At 36.9% G+C, this 12,170-nt stretch overlaps 2 protein-coding genes across 2 annotated transcripts in view; one reads left to right on the top strand and one right to left on the bottom strand.

The window, feature by feature from the left end:
* The first annotated feature begins 39 nt into the window (after positions 1-39).
* Positions 40-12,170, top strand: part of LOC132196916 (mitoguardin) — a 47,578-nt gene continuing 35,447 nt past the window's right edge. The window contains exons 1-3 of the mRNA XM_059619869.1: positions 40-200; positions 823-928; positions 1,207-1,395. Coding sequence (XP_059475852.1) covers positions 138-200; positions 823-928; positions 1,207-1,395 — 358 coding nt within the window. The 5' untranslated portion in view covers positions 40-137. The remainder of the gene's footprint in view (positions 201-822; positions 929-1,206; positions 1,396-12,170) is intronic.
* Positions 1,834-12,170, bottom strand: part of LOC132196933 (protein unzipped) — a 29,381-nt gene continuing 19,044 nt past the window's right edge. Inside the window, exons 2-6 of the mRNA XM_059619892.1 lie at positions 7,650-7,861; positions 6,800-7,127; positions 5,901-6,099; positions 4,373-4,786; positions 1,834-2,959 (exon numbers count right to left, since the gene is read on the bottom strand). Of these exons, the coding sequence (XP_059475875.1) occupies positions 2,645-2,959; positions 4,373-4,786; positions 5,901-6,099; positions 6,800-7,127; positions 7,650-7,854 (1,461 nt within the window). The 5' untranslated portion in view covers positions 7,855-7,861 and the 3' untranslated portion in view covers positions 1,834-2,644. The remainder of the gene's footprint in view (positions 2,960-4,372; positions 4,787-5,900; positions 6,100-6,799; positions 7,128-7,649; positions 7,862-12,170) is intronic.

The following is a 12,170-nucleotide window of genomic DNA, read 5'->3' on the forward strand; positions in this document are numbered from 1 at the left end:
TGCAAAATTTACAGCTGGTCGCGGCAGCACCTGTCTCACCACATGCAGTTTGTGTTTTGAAATAAATTTGCACTCGACCTGTGTGCAAATTTCTCGCGATCGGGCGGAATTTTTGCCTGTTGACTTGTCACGATCGGATGCACATGCTGGCGGTGAAGAGTGTCAACGGGCCATGGAACAACTACAGAGGAGTGATCGTGGTAAGAAATCCACAGGCTGAAAAATTTGCAAATTCTAGCATGACAATTTACCTTCGCAAAAGTCGTCTTGGACTCTTTAGCCGCGACGATGAACTCCGCCGGCGGATGAAGTTTTCTGACTGACAACCAAGTTTTTGAAGAAAATTTTCAACTTTTTTGCTGCATTTTTACTTTTAACAATTTCGCTTCACTTGGAAGGAATTTAGAAATTTTTGCAAAGTACCCAATTTCCAATTTTTCCAACGTTAAATTTCCCACTCAGATTTTTTCTCTATGAACTAAGTCTTCAGACAATTTTGAAACGGGGATTAATCTATGATATTCAGGGTTTTAGTAAAAGTTTAAAATTTTCCTTATTTAAAAATTGCTAAAACGACAGCCAGAACAATCCAACGATTCGAAATGAGTCATAGGGTTTTTTTTATTTCCCGTCTATTAAATTATTGAAAATTGCTAATAAATTAATTTTCTTTTATTGACATCTGATTTGTAATTAAAATTTGAAGTAATTTGCCGCACGCTCTAAGCAGATTTTTTCCTTTATAGAAGTACAATATGCATTTATTTAAAACCAGATTTTTGCTCTCGTGTCATTCTGCCAATTTTGTGTTTTAAATTTCAGATCACTGTCACAACTGTGGCTGGAATCGGTCTCCTCAGAATGCTTGCAAGTTATTTCAAAAGAAGAAGGCCGGTGACGACAGATAGAAGCCGTCCCAATTACGGAGGTAAAGAAACTTTCTGTCCACTTGACATAGATTCGCACATTAAAAGTGCATCGGCTCTTAAAATTTCACTCTTTAATTATAGACCAATCAGACACTAAATAAAATAAATTTTTTTTTATACATCATTATTATTATTTATTATTCTACAGTTGGTGAAACAAATTTAAAAATTGAAAACATAGAACAATTTTCAACCAAGCGGTCAGTTTTATTTATTTATCTATTTTGTGTAAGTTTTTAAGTTATGACGTTTTAAAATTATTATTTTGTTTTAAAAGCTTCAGAACAAGGAGCTCCGTCGGTGATCAGCGCCGCCAGCAGCCGGAGAGCTGCAAGTTTGTACCGCCAAATGTCCACAGTTGGTGACAGAATGTCCATCACTGTCCCGGGCACTGCTCTGGACAGCGGAGACTTCAGAACTGGGTTTGGCGAGGAGCAACTCACGCCTCAACAATTAGGAGCCATGGGTGAGTACAAAACAACCAGATTATAAATTTTTAATTTTAAACAAATGTTTTGAAGTAAAATTAATTTTTTTTTTAATTAAAGTAATAATGCTGAAAATTCTGCATATTTAGGAATTATTATCAACAAATTTTTCGGTTCTTCGTTTAATATAATATTATCAAAGTTGATAAAAAAAATGTATTATAAGAATTGCAAACAATAAGATGTAAGGAATCAAAAATGCCTAAAGTGAGATCGACCCAATTTGCAAAATATCTTTCTATGCGTTATGTGGTGTCTCTTTTATCTGACATTGTCTTATTTTTGGCAAGGTTCTCTGATCGTTAAGAACCATTTAAAATTTTGGGATATTGCCAAATACAAAATTGTGACAAGTATAAATATTTTTTATATTTTTCTTCTAATGGGGGGTACTTATTAAAATGAAGAACAAGAAATTGCTAGCGGATAACAAAATTTTATTTTACAACATTCATCAAAGGATTTGTCCTCCTTTTATTTACACATCCATTTTCCTCAAAAATTCATCATTAATTCAATCGAAGGGGAAACTTTTCTCTTCCAATCTAAATCGGCGCCAATTGAATCCTTACACTGAACGCATTAATTGGCACTAGCAGAAATTTTTTAATTTCGTCCCCTTCCAACTAATTGTATTATTTACATTGTCGAGTCTCAGCTATTGTACATTACAACCGTTCTACCTCTCTCCTACGGCAATTCGTAGAGAAAATATATATAATGCGACCGCTAATGTAATTGCCAGGCTGATATATACGCATAAGTGTTTATATTTATTTCCACGGACATCCTTTTACTTTCAAGCTGCGACTAATTACCTCCTTCGAATCGGGCTACGCGCAAACCAAATTAATGAGAAAACCAAAAAACAAAAGTAAACAATGTGGCTTTTTATCAGCTAAATGAATCTAACTTAACCTCACTAGAATCACATGTGGCCTTCAAAAACTTACAAAAATACTCGCTCAACTAACTAATGAGAGAAGAAAACTAATCGTTTCCGTCGCCGAAAGCAGCAGAGAAAGAGATAAATTACTGATGTCCAATGATAATAAGGCCGTTTGCGACTTTTTGATTATCAAATTCTTTGCAACGTAAACAAAACAAACAACTAAGATACATTTTGTACAATCAATATAGTGTCGTTAGTTTTAAATCAGAGACTAAAACGCAGCCTTCCTTTATGTGTGAGTGATTTTCGCTATTTACACAATCAGTTTAGCCCATTCATGTGCCTATCCTTGCAAAAGCGACCGCCAGCATTGTCAAGAGCAGGGTCGAAAGGAGGCGGGCGGGGGCGGCGTCCGCCCCCGACGTATCCAAGCCGGCGGTCATCATCATCGTCTTCTCCTCGATAACTTCGTTGTGCATGGGGTTGAGATGGGGTGACCTGGGCATGGTTGTGGTCACTGCAGGTTCGGTGGTGGTCGTCGTGGTTGTGGTTGTGGTAGTCGTTGTGGTGGTAGTGGTCGTCGGAACCAAAGACCCGTCATGAAGGAAATAGTGTGGGCTGTAGCTCACGGTTATGCCTCGGAGGGAAATCTGGAATAGAAAATAAACACAAGTTGAATAAATTTATTATTTTTAGAATTTTGATTTCAAAGAATAAAATTTAAAAATATTTAATAAATAACAAATAAGTAAATAAATGATTACAATTATTAATCAAATTTGTCTCTTTTTTTATATCATATTAAATTCCTTCTATATTTTTAAACAACTCATTGTGTTTTTAATTCATAAAATTAAATATTTTAGAAAAAGAGGTCTTAAAGTTTGGTTCTTTTAATTAAATTATTCTTGACTTAAAATCATTTGAAGATGACTTGTAATGTCTTAATAAAATTAGCCTCTGATATCAACATTTTTATTTAATTGCATAATAATTATATAAATATTTAAAATTAAGGCTGTGTGTAGAAAACATTTTATTATCCTAATACTAAGAATAAGAAAGGATCTTGAGAACAATCGAGCTATATTCTGATTAATTAATTGCCCATGTAAACTTCCTCAAAATAGTATTTTCTTCGGTTCCGAGAAATGCTGGTCATTATTATGAAAACTAACACTCAATTTTATTGCACCTGCATTAATGAATGGATCGTGTGTGTTTGTTTCTATTGTTTTTTTTTCTAGCGCAGTGCACCACCTGCAGTAGTGTGTGACCTGAATCGAAATCATTTTTAAGATAACTCTACGGTAATTTATTCCGATGAACTCATCAAAGGCATTCTGATATACTTGGTTGGATAATCAAAAGTTACAGACTCACTCGATTAGGAGTAAAATTTCACGCGGTGGTCCCAAACAAAAAAATTTCTGCCCCACTGACTCGTCTTTTGTTCTCAACATGACGTGGCCATTATTATTTTTGTTCTTGTTGAAATCCCGCCGGACAAGCCAACCCTTTGTTCCCAGCCGTAAGGGTTTCCTGCGGCTTCTCCACTTTCCACCCCTACCAGGTGCCAAAGTGGCTGTTAAAATAAGTTCACCTGCCTCATTAAAAAATGCACCACCAAGGGCTTCCCTCAATTGACATTTTGTCACATTAAATTTTCTTGCTTCAAAGCATATATGAATTTCCGTCTCAAGGTTCAGAAGTTTTTCCTGACTGATCCAGGTTTTTTACATATTCAATTAACTTTTACCAATTTCTTTTTAAATTATTAAAACAGTCATTAATGCTATAACCTTCAATAAGATTTAATATTTAATTATTTAATTAAAAGGTAAAGATTTTATCGGATTTTATGAAATTTATAAAAATGAGTATTATTATAGTTGCAAAAAAGGGCTTGGAAGAACATTGGCACTATTTTATTTTTCAGACCCGTCTTAATTCATTAAAATTTGGCTTTAAACATTATTTGGTAACAAATATTTTTAAACTAAAAATAGCCATAGATTAAAAGCTGCAGAGATTTATGAAATAAAATATTAAAGTTTTCTTACCTGGTGCAAAATCCCATCGATTTTCCTCTCGCGGTTCTTGTTGTCCTTGTAGTGGGAGACGAGGACGGCCGTGTAGGGCACCTCCCTAATGGTGTGGTTGCCGGTCACGGTGACGTTCTGCCCTGTTCCCGGCAGCAACTTGGCCTCCACGGTCATGACCACCTCCTCCCCCGGCCACGTCTGGTTGACGCCCCAGGCCAAAGTGTGCGGCTTCATATCGTCGGCCAGGTTGATCTTGGTGGCCAATCCGATGGCCATGCCGCGTCCCTGGCCCCAGTACTCGCTGCTGGGGTCCTTCCAGTAGGTGACGGTGCGGCCAACCATGCCTTTGCCTGGCGGCAGGGCGTCGTTGCCCTCCACCACGTCCTCCAGACTCAGGGTCGTTGTGGCCAAAGTGCGCGGCGTTTGCTTTGTCTAAAAAAGACAGAATTTTAAAAAATCTGCTAAAAATGATAATATTTTCTACAAAAATGAACAATAATTAATTATTTCCCGATTTTTTTTTATTTGCATCTTTAAAGTCACTAAAATTTTCTATTTAATATACAAAAGATTAATTCAATGATTAATTTAATTTGATGAAAAATAAAAGATAGTTAAATTGTTTATTGTTTTTTTTTTTTTAAATAGAAAGGATAGAAAGAATTGTATTTTTTTAAATCAATTTTGAAATACCTTTATCATTGATTTGTTAGAAAACAATTATATTGTTAACCTCAATATTGTTAAAGAAAATTATAATATCTGAAACAGATAATAATCTCCTGATTTTCGGCATTTTTTTGTATGCTTGTACTTTTTTATGTCGATGCATGATTCCGCTTTTTTTTGTACAGTGTACTTTTTTTTGCGTTGTATGTACTATAAATGGAGAATAAATAAATAAATAAAATAAATAAATAAATAAATAAATTGTAAACAATAAACTGATAAAATCATTATAATGCCAAACGCAGGGTTCTAGTTTCCTTATAGAACCACTCGGCATAATTCAGAAGTAAGCCTAGGAAGGGTTCCTTTTACATTTCTCACTGTCTTTCTGACTCAAAACGTCTTAATCTCAACATCAAACGCTCACATTTCTGCTCATAACTCGCGTTTCTAAGCGCCCTTCCCCGATTCCGTTGACACCCCTCATAACCATCAAGTTTTATTCCGACCATAATTCGGCGCTCCAGGTAAACTTCGAGTCCCATTCTCTTATTCCCGCTCCATAGACGAGATTCAAGCAAGATAAACAAGCGCCTTGCTTTTCTCCCAGCGCCTAGCTTTTTTACATCTCGAAACGATTCATGATGGATAATCTGCCTGTCGATGGACGGGCAACAATTCGTTATTGCCGATCACCTGTTATTATTCAATTGATTATCGCCCTTCGCGGCCGTTTATCCCGTTTGATTTATTCACTTCTATTTCTCTTTATTCTCCACAACGCTTCGAGGCACCAAAAAATCTCTGATAATTTCAGGGTGTCGATTCGGACATTTGTGTGAAGTTGCTAATAAATGTTATTTTTGTTCTTTCTCGCCTTGGCTCTGGTCTCGTCGTAGTTGATGTTTTTGATTTCGTAGCTGACCGGCTCGGTCTCGATCAGAACTTCGCCTTTCAAGTGGTCCTTCTCAGTCAAATGCTCGCCCTCAGGCTCCATAGTCACGATGCGACCCGAGCCGACGCTCAGGTCCAGTTTGCCCAGGTAGTGCGTCTGCCTGGCGGTGGCGTCGGCCCTCCTGAAAGAGAAGCAAATATGAAATGGAAAGAACGTGTGTGATTAATTGTGCACGGGTTTCATCAGAGGCTTTTTTGTGCGCGCCGAGTGTCGGAATGCTCTCAGGCAGTTTTTAGAAGATGGAAAACGTTACATCATCCTCAATTTGATGCACATTTTTCCATTTGCAAGCTTTTTTTTTTTTTAAATATTTGCAGTTTAAAATTTTATTTATTTAACTATTTTGATTATAATTAATAAAGTACACTAAAAGTTTCAAATTTATAAAAAAAAAAAAACCGAACTTGAAATTGATTTTTGGGGAAAATTTTTCAAAAATTTCCGAAAAATAAGAAAGATTACTTCGGAAGAAAAATTGCATTTAAAAATTGTATGATTCTTTTGAAATTCATACAAAACTTTTAAACAAAATTGTAAAGTTTGTATTGCAATAATAAATGTGTCATAATTTAGAAAAAATCAAAAGTCAATTCTTAAATTAAATGTTTTGCGGCTTGACACGTATCAATGTTAAAAGCACCTGCTCCGTGAAATTCTAAAGAGTCACTCAGAGTCAGTGCTAATAAAACGTTACGGCGCATAAATTAGAATTAATTCCTCCGTAACCAGTCGGCCGGAATGCATCGTGAGCGGCTAATTGCACCAGGAAGATTATTATTTTATTTTCCCACACCCTGAGGCCATTTTTTTTTTCAAATTACCTTCTGGCGACGTAGACTTTGCCGTCCTCGGCGGCCGAGACGGCTCCGTAGGGCCGGCCGTTGTACTGGTCCCAGTGACGCCACTGGAGCCGCGCCGCGTTCATCACGTTGCGCAAAACGTCGAAGCGTTCGTAGCCGCGCACCTCCTTGGCCAGCGACACGTAACACTTGCCGTCGACCAGGCCGCCGACCAGCATGATGCCGTTGTGGCGGGCGCGGCACAAAAAGTACGGCTGCTCGTCCGACTCGTCCCGCAACTCCTCGTCCACCTCGGTCACGTGCACCTTGTGGAACTCCTCATCTGCTTCCGACGCATCTGCTAGATATCCTGAAATGAAATTGCGTTTTGCTCAAATTTTATGAACGAAAATTTTCACCTCATTGTCAGAAAAAAATATGAATTATCAGAAATTGAGTGAGGGGTTTTAATTTTAAAATTTGTGCAGTTTTTCCTTCATTAAGCCACATTAAGCAGTTTTAATTGATTGAATTATTTATTTGTTTTTTATCATTATTTTACCTAATTGAACCAAATGTTCTTATTTATAACAAATTTACATAAATATTTTCATTCGGAGCTAAAAAAATTGCATCTTATAATTGTTTTAATTTTTTAAAACATTTCTTTCCAATTTATAAGCATCTATTAATAGCAACTTGATAAAAATTAATTTTAATCATAACCATTAAGTGTTATTTGAAGTCGTGGAAAATTTATTTTAAACCTTTAATATTAATTGATCAGGAAAAACGCTTATATGTATAAGATGCCTATTTTAAGATAGAAATAATAACTAAGAATAAAAATAATTATTAATTAATTTAATAAAATTCAAAAATATCAACTCACCCTCCTCGAGGTCTTCGATTCGCCTCGTGTGCGCACCAGGGACCATCTCGTTGATGTAATTGTTCATCTCGGTGCCGGCGACCCAGCGCAGCGTACTGGAGGACAGGCTGCCTCTTCTCGACATCAAACGGACGCTCTCGTCGGCGTGGGTCGTCGCCGCCGTCAGCAGCAGACACGCGACCAGCAAAACAATCGGGCTGCTCATCTCGAGACTGAAACACACACACAGAGTGAACTTGAGATTTATTGTGCGACGGCGGCTGCACGAGAAAGAAAAAGAATCTTAATTTATTAATCTGCAAACGAGTTTCTCCACACCATTGAAGATCAAAACGAAAGAGTTGAAATTCCGCGGAAAATTTATATTCGCTGGCGGAGAGTAAAAAATAAAAATTCTCTCTCTCATATTCTGGCGGCGCGCGAAATTAGATGGGTTCTGCAATTTACATTTCAGCAGCGTCTCGTTTTACAACCCGAGCATATAATTTGCCTTTTTATTGCTGGGAAATTATATTGTTTCCATGAATATTTGAGTAGTTTATGCGCCTCACTATCTCTCACTTCTTGGGGGGCACACACGTAGCAGTCGCACCTACAATCATACAGAATTCTAATGCTGCAGATCGCGTGACGCGAGGCCGCCTCAGTTTTTGGTAGTTTTTTATTTTATAATGTCAATATTTGGCCGAAATTGTGGTGCGTTATATCGGAATAATAATTTCTTATTCACGATATGAACCGAGCCAAATTCTTATAAAGGTGACTTGAGGGCTTAAAGAGGTTTACGTTTCTATCATCGTCGCGTGCAATTTGCTTCTTGAAAAAAATCACGATTTTACCATCCGTGTTAAACGTTTTATCACTCCGATGTAACAGCTTAAGTGAAAAATTGCCCACTGCGGATTATTTAAATTGCCACATATGAATGACATGAAGTTAAAAAAAGAGTAGGAAGTGGCGTTTTACACAAGCACGCGCGTTTTTTGTTTGCAAAGCGTTAACATATTGCAAGTTTCGCGTTTCTAAATTATTAACTGAATATTTATTTTTGATTTAAAATTTATTAAATGACGTCTTTTCAATTTTCCCCAAAATTTAAGCACCAAAATTCGAAAACACCTTTGATTTAATTGCATCTATAATGATTTATCCTATCCAATTTTCTAAAAGTTTTTTAAAAATATTCAATAATAATTTTTTGTTAATTGAAACAAAATTAAATATGGAAACACATCAATTATATATTTCATTCTCAAAAATACTGGAATGTGAAATTTTGCTCCTCTTTACTTAATCTAAACTTTGTCAGCGAAAAATTATTCCAAATTTCAAAATCTCATTATGAACGTTATAAAATGTTCATTATTGACCGAATTAATGACCACATGCAGCCCTCAAAGCCAAATTTTTATTGTAGATTTTTCCAGGCGGAAAACCAAAATCGCGCTTTTCCCCGGACTGAATTCAAAGGCACGCAATTTTCGACTCGCGGGCCTGCCCTCCATTTGTTTTGTTATCGTACATGGCAATAAAAGTTGCCGCTCCATCGACTGCATAAATGTGCCCTCGCGAGCAAAAAAGAGAAAGGTCAATGCCAAGCCGAAAATAGGGGCGCTCCCGCTTCCTTTCTTCTTCCTTCCTCCTTACACATGCACGTTATGATGTACGAAAGAAAAGCGATCAATTGTGCACACTCGGCGTTTCTTCCCATAAGTGCATTGTGCTTTCCCATTCAGCTGCTCTCGCAATATTATATACACGCGGCAAGCAACGGAAAATGCATTTCATCGCATCTGCCCCTGATAAATTATATTAGTAATGCGAACACGCATAATGCTCTTAATCAGAGTCGAGTTATAAAATATTATACGCCGCATTACAAATGCTTCAAAGTAATAGCTTGTTTGGGTTGAGCGCCGGTGTTAATAAATCGTGCAGAAAGGGAACACACGAGTCTCTGCTGAATTCATTAAAGGATCCGCTGTATGGTTAATTTTTTTTTTTAACAACCAGCGCGCTCAACGAGGAAATCATATTGCTACCCAAATTAAAACGTCTGTTGCTCGACAAAGCGCGCGAAATTGCAGTAATTATTTTATGTACATAAATACAAGACTGGTTTTTACTCACTACGGAATTTGCACGCCAAGGTCGGCTGGTGGAAAACGACAGCGAAATTTATTGATCAAAGTCCGCGTTGTCTTGTGTCTATTTATGGAAGCAAAACTGTACGACTCAAAATGGCCAAAAATTTATAAAAAAAATAAAATAATAATAAAAAGTTGACTGATAATTCCGATAGAACATAAGTTTGAAATGATAACCAGCGTGCTTTTAATTTAAATGCAATAAAATATAAAATGAGAAAATTTAAAAAATTTCTCTTACTTAGTAAGTGTAAGGAAGGAAATTATAAAAATCTATATCTACATTCAATTATGGATTGATACTGAATGATTTTTTAAATTTTAATCAAGCCTAAATAATAAAAAAATCTTCAATCCAATTCCCTAGCAGATTTGGAAATATAAAAATAAAAGGAAAAAATCATTGAAAATTTAAAGCGTTTTAATTGAAAACATAATAAATAATTCTTGTACTTTATTGTTGAAAATTGTATTTTTATAATCTCTTGTTAATCCTCGTGTAAGAAATTTGTCTAAATCTATTAACCAACAAACATTGCAATTTGACCAAACGTCTCAGAATGAAGAAGTTTTTTTTACTCGACGATGTAATCAGAGCACAATCCATTTTGCTGTCTTCGGTCAAATCCACTGAGCATTACATCCATCTATCCATCGATACGCAATATCCACTGCCTCTTAAAAGCATTTTCCTCCTCTTTTTTCGCGTTTCCAGTGCAGATGATCCCCCGTGGCTGCGAGCAGCTTGTGTTAGTTAAGAAGCACTCGGAGGGAGACAGAATGTCCTTCGCCAAGACAGTCCCCTGTCCATCGCCCTGCCATTTAATCACCGCCCAGGGAGCAGCTTCCATATCCAGGCCAATCTTGTTTCCATGCCAACACAATTACTTGATCCGCGAAAAAAAAAGAAGAAAAAAATCCCATCTCATATCAGAAAATTGATCGCTCATTAATGTAACACAGAATGCATTCCAGCCGACTGCTCTTTTTTACGCGCCTGCACATGCAAGAAAAGTTTCACCCTCGCGGCTCCCCCAGCTGCTCGTCCGAAAATTCGATGAATCCATGGGTGAATTATTACTTGTGAAATTTGCATCCCTCTCCCTCCAAATAATTCATCATGACGAGCCAAGCATAATACAAAAACCCCTCAGTCGTAAATTATAATATTCCTGCAGATTTTCACAAGAATAAAAATTCTTGCTTTTGCAACGTATAAATTTGGAAAATCCTTGTGGAGATTGATACATAAAATTTGGCATTTATGGACCATAACCGACGCGCCTTCTTGTGCAGCCGTTATATTTATTTATGTGTTAGCAGCCGATTCAATCAGCCGGATTCTCGTCCATTTCGCCGGCGTCACTTTGTTTGCTCTTTCGATAGATTGATGATGGCTTTCGACGCAATCGATTCTCTCCTCCATAATGAGTCGGCTCTCCATTTATCCTCTTGGAAATGAAGGGTTTCCGCCGACAAGGCGACGACCTTTCCACGCAGGAATAAATAAAAACTCGCACAGATTTTTTGCTCATCGATCATAAAATAGCGGTCTTTTAATGGCACTCGTCCTTGCTTCTATAAATCAACAAAATAAGTACTGGCAATTTGTCTTTTTATTACGACATGTACCGAGAAAGTAAATGACGTCACCAAAAATAAATTATTATTGTCGCTATTTCCGACCAAACTCGTCTGCCCTCGAAACTTTTCCAAGCAATTCGTTGCTTTCGCGTGACTGATGCACGTCGAGGCTTGACAGGGTGGAGTCCCTCGACCGAAACTCACCCCTCCTTTTCCTTCTTTTTTTTATTATCGATATGGAAGAACCTTGGAAATTAATAAAAAAACACCGACGTGATTTGGAACTTTGGCCCACGCGGAGAATTTGAATAAGCATACGATGACGGGCATTATTTTCTAGGATTTAGGGTGTGTTTGTTTCCCCCTGATTATATACAAAAGTTAATCAATGCGACTCTTGAAAGTCTCCAAAGTGACGCACTTTTGAGATAAGAGAGAGAGACGCATAAATATTCATTATACAAAAGCAGAGCAGTTGAGAAAGAAAAAATATACCTGCTGAGCTAATTTATTAGGGAATGCTTTTAAAAATTTCGGAATAAAAAATTCCATGGGCGCCGCCTCCTTTTTATCGCGTCTTAATTTATATGTAATTTTTGTGGTCGTGCCGTTGCCTCTGGGAAACGATGATTATTGAAATGAGTTTTCCTGGATTCACGGTCTCATGCATGCAGGAAATTCTTTGTGTATAATTTAATCAAATTTTGCATTATTTTTACAAACGCCGCACGAATTCTGTGGAAATAATTATTATATTATCACACCCGGCTCTCAAATAACAGACTTCTGC

The sequence above is a fragment of the Neocloeon triangulifer genome, unplaced genomic scaffold (genome assembly GCF_031216515.1).
Source record: "Neocloeon triangulifer isolate White Clay Creek 2 clone unplaced genomic scaffold, ASM3121651v1 ptg000001l, whole genome shotgun sequence".
NCBI lineage: Eukaryota > Metazoa > Arthropoda > Insecta > Ephemeroptera > Baetidae > Neocloeon > Neocloeon triangulifer.